The 15,461-nt window shown below is 49.4% G+C and overlaps 1 protein-coding gene across 5 annotated transcripts in view; it reads left to right on the top strand.

Moving 5' to 3' along the window:
- The first annotated feature begins 335 nt into the window (after positions 1–335).
- Positions 336–15,461, top strand: part of DMTF1 (cyclin D binding myb like transcription factor 1) — a 42,964-nt gene continuing 27,838 nt past the window's right edge. For 3 of the 5 annotated variants that reach the window (XR_014784490.1, XM_084811158.1, XM_084811157.1), the window contains exons 1-3: positions 421–506; positions 13,409–13,525; positions 14,697–14,819. Coding sequence is in view for 3 of the 5 variants with exons in the window: in XM_084811158.1 (XP_084667284.1) it covers positions 13,417–13,525; positions 14,697–14,819 (232 nt within the window). In the remaining 2 variants the exon portion in view is untranslated. Of the gene's footprint in view, positions 507–13,408; positions 13,549–14,696; positions 14,820–15,461 lie in introns of all 5 variants that reach the window. The other 2 variants (XM_084811161.1, XM_084811159.1) reach the window with 2 other exon arrangements.

Below are 15,461 nucleotides of genomic sequence, written 5' to 3'. Positions count from 1 at the left end.
CTTCCCTCCCCCAGCTCCGCAGGGAGCGCCACGCGGTGCAACGCCCCTGACCCCAACGCAACTGGAAGAGGGGACGGGGCTGCACCCGAAGCCAACCCCGGGGGTATCAGCGCATGCAATAAGCGGACGGAAGTGCAGACGCCCGCTGCCCCCCGAGTCAGGGCGCCCTGAACCAAGGCTGGGAAGGCGGCGCGCCCCGGCAGGCGAGCCTCCCTGGGCGAGGACGGGCCCGCGGGGCGGGAGGCGGGCCGCGACCTATCTCGCGCCCGCCCCGGCGCCCCCGCAGTCCCCCTGTGACCTTTGTGGCGCCGACGCGGAAGTCGCGGGCGGGACCTCGAGGGCCGCTTCCGGGCCGCTCTCTGGCTGGCTGGCGGGCTCGCCTCCTCCTCCTCCGCGCGCCCCGCCCCCCGCTCTGCTACTGCCGCGGCCGCTCAGGCGGGCGCTTCCATCCTGGCATTTCGGAGCCTCCATCCTGGTTTCTCAAGTGCCCGGACCCAAAACAGGAAGTAAGTGGTGCGCGCGACGGTTGCCTGGGTTGCGGCCGGGCCTGGCCGGGCGCGCCTCGCAGCGCCCGAGCCGCCGCCGCCGCCGCCGCCGCGGGGGCGGAGCGGCCAGCCTCGGGGGCCGCGCGGCCTAGGCGGGCGAGGGCGGCGGCGGCCGCCGCGGGGGCCCCGCGGGCGGCGGGCGCCTCCCTCCCTCCCTCCCTCCCGCCCTCCATTTCCCCTCAGCGGCTTTCTGGAGAGGCACCGCGCGGCGGGCGCAACGTGACGCCGCCCCGATGCACCGCGCGGCCGCCCGCCCCCGCCGCGGCCGCCGCGGCGCCCCACCTCCGCCGGCGTCGCCCGCTCCTCTTGCCCCGCGCAGCGCGGTCCGGCCGCGCTCGCGGGGCACAGCGCTGTGCGGGAGGCGCCGGAATAATGGCGAGGCGAGGCGCGGGCCGGGGGGGGAGACGTGCCGTGTCATGTTTGGGGATGTGGGGGGGCGCGGGGCGGCGGGCCGTTGCAGAGCGGGCCGTCGCCGCCCTCCTCCCCCTCTTCCTCTCTCGCGCCCCCGCGCGCGCAGGCTGCTTCGCCCTGCCGCGTAGCGCGTCGTTCCGTATCCCCCCTCGCCTCCAGCCATTCCGGCGCCTCCTGCCCGCTCTTCTTCCACGCTTCAGAGATGCCCCGTAAGCCGAAGGAGGATGACGTGGCGCCGCCAGTTCTTTCCCCTCGGCCTCCCCTTTTCTCCCGTTGCGCCCCTGAAGCGCCGCGAAACGCTGCGGGCGCGTAGCGCAACGCCCCCCACCACGGAAGAAGCGCTGGCCGGGCCTCCACGTTTCGCACCCCTGAGTTGCGCAGCTTGTTACCGCGTTGCACCCTGACCGCTGGAGCAATACGACAGACTTCCCGACTGTTGGAGCAATGCGGCCATGGAACCAGTGACCCAGGGAGGCGGTGGGCTCTCCCACACTGGAGGCGTTCAAGACGAGGCTGGACAGCCACCTGTCGGGGATGCTGTGACTTGGATTCCTGCATTGAGCAGGGGGTTGGACTCGATGGCCGTGTAGGCCCCTTCCAGCCCTGCTATTCTGTGTTTCTATGATTCTGTGAAGCTGGACAGCCACCTGCCAGGGATGCTCTGGCTTGGATTCCTGCACTGAGCAGGGGGTTGGACTCAACGGTCTTGTAGGCCCCTTCCAACCCTACTATTCTGTGAGGCTGGACAGCCACCTGTCAGGGATGCTCTGACTTGGATTCCTGCACTGAGCAGGGGGTTGGACTCGATGGCCTTGTAGGCCCCTTCCAACCCTACTATTCTATGTTTCTATGATTCTGTGAAGCTGGACAGCCACCTGCCAGGGATGCTCTGACTTGGATTCCTGCACTGAGCAGGGGGTTGGACTAGGAGTGAACGAAAGTCACTTACCTTTTCTCGCAGCTTGTTCGCGGTGGGGGGGAGCGCTTCGCTGCTCCCCCCGCGAAGTTCAGGCCGGGGGGGGAGGCTTCCCGCCTCGCCCGGCCGCGAACACGAAAGTAAAGAAAAAACGCGTACGCGAATGGCGGCCCCCATAGGGAGCCGCCATTCGCGTTCCTTATTTAGTTGCTGTAGTCTACGTCAATGTTTACGTAGACTACGGCGAAAATAAGGGCAACGCAAATAGCGTTGCCCTTATTTTCGCCGTAGTCTATGTAAACATTGATGTAGACTACAGCGACCAAATAAGGAAGGGGAATGGCGGCTCCCTGTGGGGGCCGCCATTATCCGTACACACTTTTTTTTTTTTTTAAAGTCACCCGTGATAGGCTACGTGACGATTCACGTAGCCTATCACGGCTGACTTTGCAAATCTTGCCGTGATAGGCTACGTGAATCGTCACGTAGCCTATCAGGGGACTTTTTTTTTTTTTTCTTTCATTGCAATGGCGGGGGCGGCAGCCGGTCGAAAGACCGGCTGCTGCTCCCGCCCCGCTCGAACCGCCAGCCGGACCCGCCGCCGGGAGGGACATTCAGGGAAGGTAAGTCCCGTCCCAGGGGGGGTGGGCGGGGGGGGTGGAGGATTTCTCCCCAAAACTTGTTCGGGGGGCCGAACACGTTGGCGCTCGGCCCCCCGAAGTTTCAGGGAGAAATTCTCCGCCATCCCTAGGTTGGACTCGATAGCCTTGTAGGCCCCTTCCAACCCTACTGTTCTATGTTTCTATGATTCTGTGAAGCTGGACAGCCACCGGCCAGGGATGCTCTGACTTGGATTCCTGCACTGAGCAGGGGGTTGGACTCGATAGCCTTGTAGGCCCCTTCCAACCCTACTGTTCTATGTTTCTATGATTCTGTGAAGCTGGACAGCCACCGGCCAGGGATGCTCTGACTTGGATTCCTGCACTGAGCAGGGGGTTGGACTCGATGGCCTTGTAGGCCCCTTCCAAACCTACTGTTATATGTTTCTATGATTCTGTGAAGCTGGACAGCCACCTGCCAGGGATGCCCTGACTTGGATTCCTGCACTGAGCAGGGGGTTGGACTCGACGGTCTTGTAGGCCCCTTCCAACCCTACTATTCTGTGAGGCTGGACAGCCACTTGTCAGGGATGCTCTGACTTGGATTCCTGCACTGAGCAGGGGGTTGGACTCGATGGCCTTGTAGGCCCCTTCCAAACCTACTATTCTAGGATTCTACGATTCTATCCCATACTGTGCCCCCCCCCCCAACAGCTGATCTCAAAAGTTGTACCTTTTCCCTGGAAAACGAATGCTTCAGCATGTGAATCCTCCCTGCTCCCCAAATTGTCAGACTGGATTTCCAAATTAATGCCATTTTTCCACCTCTGAAATGCTAGGTAAAAAATAGTCCAAGGCCTCTCTCCCTCAATCCCCAAAGCACATCTATAGACTTTGCATTCCCCATAACAGCAAAATCCTGTGGCACCTTAAAGGCTGATATATTGTAGCATGAGTTTTGAGGCTACTTATCACATTGATGCTTGTCCTAACGCACTGCTGATGTTCTGGGTCGGTAGCATTCGCTCTGAAGGACCAGTTTGGGAGTGCTTCTGGACTTGGCTTTGCTCCAGATTGTGACTGGCCAGGAATGCTTTTGTTCACTTTAAGCTGCTGGCCGAGGTAAAAACTGGTAGTGCTTTGAGAAGACCGATCTTGCTGCTGTTGTACATGCTTTTGTCATATCCAGGTTGGACTGCAACAACATGCACTATGTAGGGCTGCATTTGCAGAGAGTTTGGAAACTGAAGCTGATGCAGAATGGAGCTACCTGGCTATTGCTAAGCATCCCGTTACTCAGAGCACATTACTCCAATTTTGTTCAGTCGGTGCTGGCTCTTAATCTGTTCCTGAACTCAGTTGAAAGTGCTTGTTAAAACCTTAAAGCAGTTTGATCCCAGGGTATCTAAAGGACAACTTGCTCCCACATGATTCTGCCCACCAGTTAAGATTGTCTGGAGGAGGTTCTGCTTTGTGTCTCATCATTTTCTGATTTAAGCTGATGGGTATGTGGGATAAGGTTTTTTGGTGGCAGTGCCCAAACTTTTGTACTCTCTGGGAAACCTGCCTGGCCCCTTCTCTCTCGACTTCCAGAATGTAAGTCAAGGCTGCCTTGTTTCACATGAATCCTCTCCTGAATTTGACTGTTTTAATACTGACACTGGCTGTCTTTCTTTTTGGTAAAGTTTTTACTGCTGCTCTTCTTGTTAGCATCTTGTTTTGCTTGTACGTTTATTTTGTAAGCTGCTGTGAGGGACTTGCCTGGCTGAACAGTGACACAGAAATGTTAATATAAAAATAAACATATTCAGTTCTCTGCATGTAGTATAAAGTGTCTCCATCTCTTTGCATCTAGATATGCACAGTGCACCATTGCCTTCATGCTCTAGAGCAGGGATGGGCAACTTGTGGCCCTCCAGTTGTTGGACAGCAACTTCCGTCATATCTCTCCATTGGCTATGCTGGCTAGGGCTGATGGGAATTGCAGTCCAACAACATCTAGAGGACCACAAGTTGCCCACCCCTGCTCAAGAGCTACAAAGTACACACCTTAGCCTTTTGAAGAGCAAACAAAAGTTATTCAGAGCCCCAAAGTCCATTCTTCTACACTGTCTTCAAAACTAGATCGGATTGTTGCACCCACAATTGCTTTATAGTGCCACAAAACGAAAAACCCTCACCATTTTCGTATATTCCCTTTCAAAATACATGCTTTCATTCTACTCCCTCAGAGTAGATCATTGTGGTCCAAAAAACCAACTGCTTCTTGCTCAACTTGCAAAATAGGCCATCAGTATTAATACGAGAGTCTTGTGAGACCTAAGACTTAACGTATTTATTATGCTACAAAACATACTTGGGTCTGAGCCTACTTAGTCAAATGCAAGGTCACATTGGGCTGTGGATTTTTAAATGATTATTTTTCTTTCAATAAACCAATACTTAGGTGATGCACATGACACGTCACTCCAAACCACAATAAACGACCAATAATTACACATTCAGTTTATAAAATTGTTCTTTTTAAAATGTATAAGCAGTTTTTAAGTGTGAAACATTTTGGCATAAAATGCCAGGTTCAGTCACAAATGAGAGTATGCTGCAGTACCACTTAAACTGAGCCATAACCAATCGGGAACAAGCCTCAGAGGGAAATAATTAACAGCACCTGAGGCAATTAAGCAGATTTCATCATTGATCCCCAAGCCCTGATAAACAGGGGGCGGGGGGGGGGGAATGGGTGGAACATGCAAGGAGGATTTTTTCAATTAACGGTTGAAAGGACCTTTTTGAATGTGTCTGACTTGTGAACCAAATATTAAAGAGTTCTCGTGGCTGATGAGAGCAGCATTGCTAGATAATAGATTGCTGTATTAAGGACTGTGTAGAACCTCTGTTTTAATTCCACTTCTAGTGAATTATGAAAAAACAATGCATCAGTAGAACTAAAGGGCTCTAGTGTGGAGGCAACCTAATCCCCCCCCCCCATCTGTCCTTATTAGTATACTGTGGGCCATTTCACTTGTCATGCTGAAAACAAGCCACTCACTAAGTCCCAGTTTACACATTACAAGAAGCCACCATGGATAAATTTCCCTGTGGGGCTTCTTGTTGTAGCAGCTTCCACAGTTTTGACTATTCAGGGCACAGTGAGGGTGCACCATAGCTTCTCATTACATGCAAACCCAGCAAGGGTGGGTTGTTGGGGTGTTCAACAAGCCACCCGCAATCCTAAAGCAGTCTGTGGGTTCTGGGTAGTTTGTCAACCACCCCAACAACCCACTCTCACCAGAATCGCACCTAATGAGAAGTTGCGGGGGCTTGGGTTGGCAACAGGGCACCCATGGGCGCCACAACCCACAGTGGCTAATAAGCCACAGTGTGCTGAAGTGATCATGCAAACCAGGTCTAAGCCATGATGCTGTCGACAAACATTCGGGCTCGTGAGCTTGCCATGGTTTGTTTCACCCTTCGCCCTCCTGCCCACTCCAAGCACATATCCCAGGGGCCTTTGTGGCACAACTCATCTGTACACCTGCTGTGATGAGATTCTCCCCCCGCCGCCTTGCAAGCCACCTGCACTGAGATAGATAGATAGATGTCCATATCCATCCATCCATCCATCCATATCTCCATATATATATATCTGTGGTACAACGCAATGTTATTAATCCAGAGTGGAAGGGGGATGCTTACCTTTTTAGGACAAGGTGGCTGAGGGTTTTATTTCTTTTCTTTAACACTTAAAAAAAAAAGCCTCCTTGGCTGCTCCTCGCAGCCAGGGACAAGCAACGTTCCTCTTCTTAGCACAGCTATGTGTGATTGACTTGCCTCTTGATAAGTGTGTGCAGCCCCAATTCGGGACCATAGCAATTTGGGAGGGGGGATTTAAGCTTTCTTCCTTCCCTATAGGGGCAGGGTTTAAAACAAAGAGAAAAAAATGAGAAAAAAATTATCTCCAGAAAAGGGAGAGAAATTTGCCTATATGTCCTCTCGCCTTGTTAATTTCCTTGTATGTTACCTACTGCACTTCCCTCCCTTTGATGGTTGAAACTTACCAGAACATTAACAAGGCAGGGTTACACACATGGGACAGCTGTAAGTGTGGACTTACATATTTGTGAAAGACCAACAAAATAATAATTTTAAAAATGACAAACACAATTGTGCCATTTTGAGGGACCAAACTTTTTTTTTTGAAGGGGATGGCAAACAACCAGCAGTCCCTCTAAAAGTGTCATTTGGGCACTGTTGGGGGGGCAGTCACTGGCGAGGGAGGCTTGAGGCAGCACAGGCGGACACGATCGTGAAGAGTGGCAGGGGTTTTCACAGTTGTTCTGGGTTCATTTGACAGGACAATCTATCATGGATAGGATAACTTCTAGAACAAGTCATGGGTTGTCAGGGCAGCTTTTTGCTCCCAAATAAGCCGCCCTGCGGAAAGCGGTCTGGGTTCCAACGATACGATAATCCTCCATGGTTAGCTACCCACAATGGGTTGTCATGTTGTACAACCCCAGTCCATGTGTTCTCAGGGTGGTTTGTGCGTGGTTAACAACCCACGCCTAAACCACCATGCTGGGTTTGGACAACATGACAAGCCACTTTGAAATAAACAAGGCTGACGAAATACTGTGGGTCATCATGTCATGCAAACCAGGTCTGTATTTATTATACGTGCATTGCCCCCAACCAGCCTGTGCCTTGCTCCTCTACTTATCCAGTTTTAACCATCCATTCTCTGACAAAACACTACCTTTCTCCTCCATTTTATATTGCTTTGCACATGGTTATTTCTGTGGGAATAAAATATATAAGTAGGATTAGAAATCCTCTGAATAACTCACTCAGGTAAAAGTGAACATTGTGATTATAAAAAAGTTTTGATAATAAAATAGTTGAATTTTAGAAATTTATAGGGAGCTCTTGCAGAGTTTCATGTTACACCATCTTTATTTAAATTCTGTATAATCTTGCGTGTTTTAGCAAAGGCCAAAATAAATGATTATGGCTTTGATGGCAACAGGATTAACTCTCAGACTTTTGCTACATAAGCAGGAAATTCCTGTACAAGCGTAGTGTGCTCCAGAACCTGCTGCAAGAATTCTTATAGAGAATTCTGGATCACAGCCTAAATTCATGCAGGGAGCTGGCTGTTTCAGAGGCATTAAGAACTTGAACTCTCCTGCTTCCAGCATGGTGAGCAACACTTGAATCATGTCTTCAAGGGTAACCCCACATAGAGTGCATTACAGTAGTCTAAATGAGAGGAGACCAGGGCATGTACTACCGATGGGAGCAGATGGTCGGGAAGGTAGGGGTGCAGCCGCCGTATCAGATGGAGTTGGTACAGCGCTGTCCAGCTCACAGCTGACACCTGAGCCTCCATGGATAGCTGGGAGTCTAAAATGACCCCCAGGTTTCAGACCTGGTCTTTCAAGGGTAGCCAAACCCCATTCAATACCAGGTCAACATCCCCCAGCCTCCTCTTGTCTCCCACCAAAAGTACCTCGGTCTTGTCAGGGTTCAGCTTATTCCTCCCCATCCAACTACTCACCATCTCCAGACATTTGGACAGGGATTCTACGGCCAACCTTGGTGAAGATTTGAACGAGAGGTAGAGCTGTGTGTCATCCACACATTGATGACACTGCACCCCAAACCTCCTGATGATAGCCCCCAGTGGCTTCACATAGATGTTAAATAGCATCGGGGAGAGGATGGAACCCTGTGGCACCCCACAAGTGAGTGGCCACGGGTCCGAAACCTCCTCTCCCAGTGCCTCCCTCTGGTACCTGCCGGAGAGGAAGAACTGGAACCACAGTAATATGGTGTCTCCAGTGCCTCACCCATCCAGGCGGTCCAGGAGGATACAGTGGTCAACGGTATCAAAAGCCGCTGAGAGGTTGAGGAGAACAAGGAAGAATCATTCGCCCCTATCCAAAGCCCTCCTCATATCATCCACCAAGGCCGTTTCTGTCCCATGCCCAGACCTGAAGCCCGATTGAAATGGATCTAGATAATCAGCTTCTTCCAAGTGTGCCTTCAACTGCACTGCCACCACCCGCTCAATCACCTTGCCCAAAAATGGCAGATTCGAGACTGGGCGAAAGTTGTTCAGAACTTGAGGATCCAAGGAGGGCTTCTTTAAGAGCAGTCTTATCACTGCCTCCTTGAGGGCTGATGGCATCACTCCCTCCTCAAGGGAGGCATTCACCACCGCCTTGATCCCCTCACCCAGCCTCTCTCTCCAGCTCATAATGAGCCAAGACGGGCAGGGATCAAGTAAGCAGGTGGTCGGCTTTACAGATGAAAGCACCTTGTCCACTTCATCAGAAGGAAGAAGCTGGAATAGATCCCACAAAACCGGTTTGCCACAGGCCGCCACTCGCTCACTAACTGTGTCCACAGCGCATGGAATAACACTCCTCTTCTGATCAATTTTATCTGCAAAGTGCCTTGCCAAGGCCTCACAGGAGGCTTTAGAGTGCTCCAGCGGTTCCGGAGCAACTGGACCAGCCAGGTTCCGGACCACTTGGAACAGCCTCCTGGGACAGCACTCTGCCAATGCAATAAAGGCAGCATAATATTCCTTTTTAGCTGCCTTCACCGCCACATGATAGGCTGAAGATACAGCTCTAGCCCGTGTCCAATCATCTTTGGAGCGAGACTTCCGCCACCGGCGCTCTAGCTGTCTCTCCTCCTGTTTCAGAGCTCGTAACCGTGGATTGAACATGGTGCAGTTCGAACCCTGTTCAGGGAGAGAGGGTGTTTCGGAGCCACCAGATCTAATGCCCCAGTGATTGCAGCATTCCACCCACCCACCCGGGTCTCGAGCGAGTGGCCATTTGCGTGCTCCAGAGAATCCCCAAGCGCATTCAGGAATCCATTCGGATCCATAAGATGGACCATTTTGTGGAACCGAGAAGTCCAATGTCACCAGATAGTGATCTGACCATGACAAGGGGGTGGTGGATATACCCCCGCCTTCCAGATCACTCCCCGCTTCTCCAGAAACAAACACAAGATCTAGCTACACGGGTGGGCCCAGTCGGAATAGGGTACAGCACTCAGGAAGCCATGGTCTCTATGAAGTCCTGAGGATAGCCTCTGAATGTACACTGAAGACGCCCAACACCATTAAGTTAGGGGACTGTACATGCACATCAGAGACCACCTCAAGCACCTCGGCCAGGGAGTCAGTTGTGCAGAGGGGTGGGCGGTACACGAGCAGAATCCCCAGACTGCTCTTCGGGCCCAACCTCCAGTACATGCACTCAGCAACCTTGGTCTCCCGGAAAGGGGGTCTGATGAAGACCAAGGACTCCCAGTAGATAACAGCCACTCCCCCTCCCCGATCCCCAGCCCTCAGCTGCTGTGCATACGAAAATCCAGCTGGACACATGGCCGCAAGAGTTGGAGCAGCTGCCCTGGCCAGCCAGGTCTCTGTAATGCATGCCAGGTCTTCACCCTCATCCTGGATCATATCGTGGATGACAGATGTTTTCTGGGTAACAGACCTGGCATTGCAGAGCAGCAAATGAAGGCCAGAAGATGGAGTCACGCCTCCCCCAGCTATCCTTTGGCTCTGGACAGGCCCGGAACAGGGGACAGACATTACACATCTCTCCCTTGTTCCCCTTACCTGTCCTGTCCCTAGTGCTCCGCAAGCACCTGCCACCCAGCCTCTGTATATTCTGGCCCCCAACGCTCCCCCCACTGCCTCTGTCAGGTGGACACATGCCCCCTCGCTCCCACCTATCAGGCAGGCTACCCACCCCTAAAAACACAACAGAATCCCCCCAAAACCCCACCCCCACTTAAACAAAAACCAACAAAATACATCCCCTTTACAAATGCTGCCAGGCAGAAGTCCACAGAGAGAGTGTGGTGGCAGCACCAGCCTCAAGCACTCCCTCTTCTCTGGGTGGTGGCTCCTTCTGCAGATCCTGGCTCTCCCAGGCCACCTCAGCCAGCCACTTATATAGCCCTCCCAAGAAGGGACAGGTGAAGGTAGTCAGCACAGCTGGCTCAATACCTGGGGGCCTGGTCCTGCAGGGAATGGCAGTCTGCCAGGCAGAAGTCCACAGGGAGAGCGGTGGTGGCGGCGGCGGCACGCAGCAGCAGCAGGCACGCCGTCTTCCCTCGGCAGTGGCTTCTCCTTCAGATACTGGCTCTCTTATAATAATCAGACATAAACACAGAAAGTTGTTTTATTCCACGGAAGTAGCTGAACTTTGGTGTCAAGGCAAGTTCTGAAGATGCATGATACAGCTACTTTTCTGGAGCAAAGCAGGTCTGGGTCTGAGCAGTGCCCGTATCAGTACCCTGTGCATACTGATTTGAGTTACAAGGAAAAAAGAGGGGGCAAGAAATAATACATTAAAAATAAATATTAATGGGTACTTTATTGCCTGATTCCCAGTGTGCCTCATCACCTACCTGTTTTATTTATTTATATAATTTATTTAAATTAAAGTTTAAGTTGCTTGACACATACCTCCCAGTTTTCCACTTCTAGGCAAACAGCTGAAACAGGTGGCTTATTGAACCCCTGGCAGGCCATTGTTTAGGGCTGGTGGACTGCATTTGGCTTGGTAGGTCATACGTTGTGTGGACCTGGCTGAAGGGTATGATCTAGCCAAAGTTAAGCACTTTATGTCCCATTGGTGTCACAGGGAAAGAGTTAAGCATTAACGTCAATGCAGTTTTAAAGTGCTTCATTTCCCCTCCTATCATTCCTTAACAACATAGAAAAAGCTGAAGCTGGGAAAATGGCAGAACTGACATTGGAAAAGCTACAATAAAACTTGTTGTTGGCTTCCCTTCTTAGTACCTGTTAGCGTAAGAGGATTTCTGTTAATAGTTTAACAATCTGAATGACTTGATTGTTATGGTTAAATTTTTTAAATCTATACTATATAGATGGCCAGTTAGCGAGAGTAACATGGGCTGTCTAAAGAGACATTTTATACCCTGTTTTTAAAACCTATGATAACAAAAGTGGCATTTACTGTGACCAGAGATAGCATTTACCTTTTGAAGGTTTCTGGCTATCCTCGTTACCGCTCAAGGAGCGTGCATCCACATTTTCTTAACAGATGGTGTGTATTTTATAAAACAAATAATAATCTAATATTCTCTGGAACCTGATAATTTGAATGTGGAAGCGCACCCACTTGCTGTATCTCTAACAGAGAAGACAAGCCAGGAGGACCTGAGGCTGAAGACAGCTCTGATGTTGTGGAACATAATTTAGGTAAAACTGATCTAGGGTGTGATAGATCCTACAAATATTCATATAGTTTATGGGCTGAGTCTAGCTTATAATAGATAGCCTCTCTCTGAATTAAATTAATCTATGGAAAACTTTGCATGAAATTTGCAATTCTACAATACAATTAATATTGCCAGTAGTTTTAAGAACTAGCAAAGTATATTGCGACTTTTGTTTTATGTACAGCACCTAACATATAGATGCTGCAGAAATAATAATTTATCTCTCGTGTATTCCATCTGGTAAGATGGATGCCCCTGCTTGCATAGACACAAGCTAGTCAAACTCATAAATAGCCATTCATCTGGTTGCCTGTGGCAAGAACAGTCTGTGGGTGGTCAGGCAGGAGCACTAGAAACATTCATTCTTTATTGGGGGGGGGGGGAATGACTACCAAAGGTATGTGTAGGTGGGTGGGTTAGTTTGAAAAAAGCAAAACAAAGTACTAGTAATTTTTGTAGATGTGTTTGCAGGACAGGTATTCTATATTCAGTGGCAGCTTAATGCTTTTACAGTGCTGGAAGAAAACTATGCATGACCATTGAGACATCAAGGTCCACAGAGTCTATGGCAAGTGATGGTCCCTCTGCCAATCAAAATGTCACCCTTGGACAGTTCACTAACAACTGCAAAGTTAGAGCACCAATTGCCTTGTAGCAGTTTTACCATTACAGGGTTGGCAATACTTTAGTCTGTGTGTCCTATGTCATGGAGGAGAGGGTGTTTTGCTATCTCATTTGCCTTCCTTAGTTATTTTTCAGCATTGTTAATGTGGTATTGAGCTGCTGCTGCTGAGCATTGGTGTTCAAGTGCCCCAAAGACCCAGTTCTGTTCTGTGAGAGTATACGGACAGGTGAGGGGTGGTTAGTGCTTATAGTCGCTTCTTTTCCACCCATGGTGGGCCTTCACCTGCTTATCAATGTGGGATGCTTTGTTTATGGCAAAGCTGAGGTGGCGTACCTAGTAGGTGCCTATGTCCAGTAGCTTGACGTGAAACGCCTGTGAGGATTTTGAGAACAAAAACGTTGTACAACTACCCTGCTTCCTGTTCTGTGTGAGATGCATTGTCTATATTTTGTGAAAGTGCTACTTGAATTCCAGGTTTGTGCATTGCGACTCACCTGTTTGCCTGTGGCATTTAAGAATGGCCCCCAGGGAATCAGAAAAGGGAAAAGTTGGTTCTTTGTTTAGGGAAAAAATGTGCCCCTTTGTGCTTGCTGCTATGTTCCCTTTCTCCGTTATTCCTTATCATGGATTTCCTTTCCTTCCCCTCCCTTGCGTGGTCAGAGTCCTGAAGTTGAATTAGTATATGCCCATGTTTGTTATGTGACCTCGGTTCCCCAGCTATGAATTACATGTGTCTAAGGCTGTGCTGTGATTGGCTACTGGGCAGAAGGGGCCTTGTGCCTCTGCAGGGAGTTAATTGTCATCTATCCAACATGGTGAGGGGTCTGAGTCTCTGTTATCTAGCTCTGTGCATTGACTATAACGTGATTTTATTTACCAGTCATATTTTTTGTGTACGGCTTATTACCAGTGCAAAGGGTCATCTTGATTCTGGGATAGTAGATAGGCCACAGACTCAACATAAATGTGTTCAGTATCGGTGGAACAGAAACTAAGGATAAAGATTGCTAATCTGTGATCTGTTCTCATTTAGATTTGAGTATGAGCACAGTTGAAGAAGAGTCTGACACAGTGACAGTAGAAACCGTGAATTCTGTGACTTTGACCCAAGACACTGAAGGGAACCTTATTCTTCACTGCCCTCAGGATGGTATAGACAACTGTTATTTGACTGTATGCTCTCTCCATATTATTTCAAATTATAGTTATCAAAAAAATGAAAAAGCAGGATGGGATCAGCCAGAGTTTCTTGGGGTATTTTTATGTTGCAGTTTGGGCGAGGCAGTCTCAGGCCGGGTTCCTTGGAAGTTCCAATCTCAGGGTTCCTTGGAAGTTTTTCAGGATGTTATCAATGAGAAAACCAGTAATGATTCATCAGACTATTTGTCCATCTACCCAGCATTATATTTTCTGTCTGACAGCAACTCTGGGTCAAGGTCTTTTGCATAACCTGATCCTTTTAATTCGACGTGCTGGGGATTGAACTTGGGACCTTCTACATGCAAAGCATGTGCTCTAACCCTGAGCTACAGCCCTTCCTTCAAAAACAGCTTGCCCTCCACCAATTAAACTTGCCTTGCGATGTGCAGCTGCAGGGTTGGGCATGTTCTAGGTTGTGCCCTCACGTCACGCAAAGGAATGGTGAGGTCCAACAGGCCTAGCAAGTGCCCCCCTTCAACTGAGGGTGTATTCTAGAATATGGTCTGGATTCTTTGGCTGAGAGATTAGTGTTGGAAGGGTTGCCCTAGGGAAGAAAGTTTAGAACTACTGCTCTGGAATATGTTCCCAAATGTTTCTAGATTCTGCCCAATGTTTTCAGCTGGATAAATGCTTCTTCACTATATCTCCTGGTCATTTTCGCAAAGCCTTCATTTTGGTTTCTTTTAAATGTCCATGGTCTAGACCATTAACACATTATTGTAATGATGTAATTTGTACAATATGATATATGGCATCCATTGGGGTGATATAAACCAATACATTGTGGAGAGGGAGAAACTGCTCCTTGCTTGTTTAATACAACCAAGTCGTAGGTTCTTTTCATTTAGGATCAGTGTTTAAAATGGGCTTATTTAATGACCTGCAGTGTTTGTTAGAGTGTGAATGTTCTTTGCCGTTGCTTCAGAAAGCAAGGACTCAACAAAACTGTCATCTCTCAATAAATGTATTTTCTATAGGCGTTCCAATTACATTGTTATAGAAGGTATTTGAATGAATGTCTGTTAATTTGCAGTAAGCATTTAAGCAGTGGGGAAATGCAGAGCAAAGCTGTCCTTGTGAGTTTTATTCACAGCGTTGTTTTTCTGTGTGTGTGTGTTCAGAGGCAGATGAAGTAGACTCTGAAGACAGCACCGAACCTCCACACAAAAGGCTTTGCTTATCTTCCGAAGATGACCAGAGTATTGATGACACCACTCCGTGCATTTCTGTTGTTGCAGTTCCAAGTAAGTCAGCCACTGCTAACAGTAATTCAGTCCTAAGTAAAGTCAGCAAGGGACTGTGGGTGTTTTCTCTATTGGCAAGAGGTGGGTTTAGTTTGTAGACAAGGCAGTGGTTTGTCGACTGCAGTGCGGATGCCTGAGCATGCTGGCAAAGACTGGCTGGGATGTGTTTTGGAACTCTCCTGAAATGGAATAGATGTTTCTCATGCTGCTGGCCATGAGCATTGTGTAAAACCCCCTATAAACACATCTCGGTCTGCTCTGGGCATGGCCACAGTGGGAAAACTTAGTTTGGGGAGCATGGCCTTACCCTGTATGGAGAGGAGGAGGGGAAAAGGGGGTATCTCCTTCCTTCAGTTGTTGGTGGGATTTCAGTACTCAATCTGTCTTCTGTTTTAGGGCAGGTTCCTCCTCCTATCACAGAACACAACTTGAGAATAGATTGAAGTTATTTTAGTATGACTTACCTTCTTCATTATAATGTGTTTCAGATGGCAAGGTGCATGGTAGGTGTTGGGTCTTCAGGAAGCAACCATTGTCTGTAGAAACAAGGATTGCAGGATGTTAGTTGCATCCCACTGTGTTCAGTTTGGGGCCATTCACAAATTACTGCTTTTCTGTCTGGAACTGTGAATTCTTATCTGT

The sequence above is a fragment of the Heloderma suspectum genome, chromosome 7, assembly GCF_057233095.1.
Source record: "Heloderma suspectum isolate Gila_16-S chromosome 7, 16-S_ref, whole genome shotgun sequence".
NCBI classification, from domain to species: domain Eukaryota; kingdom Metazoa; phylum Chordata; class Lepidosauria; order Squamata; family Helodermatidae; genus Heloderma; species Heloderma suspectum.
The sequence above is the reverse complement of the archived record's forward strand: the minus strand, read 5'-3'. Positions and strand labels throughout refer to the sequence as shown.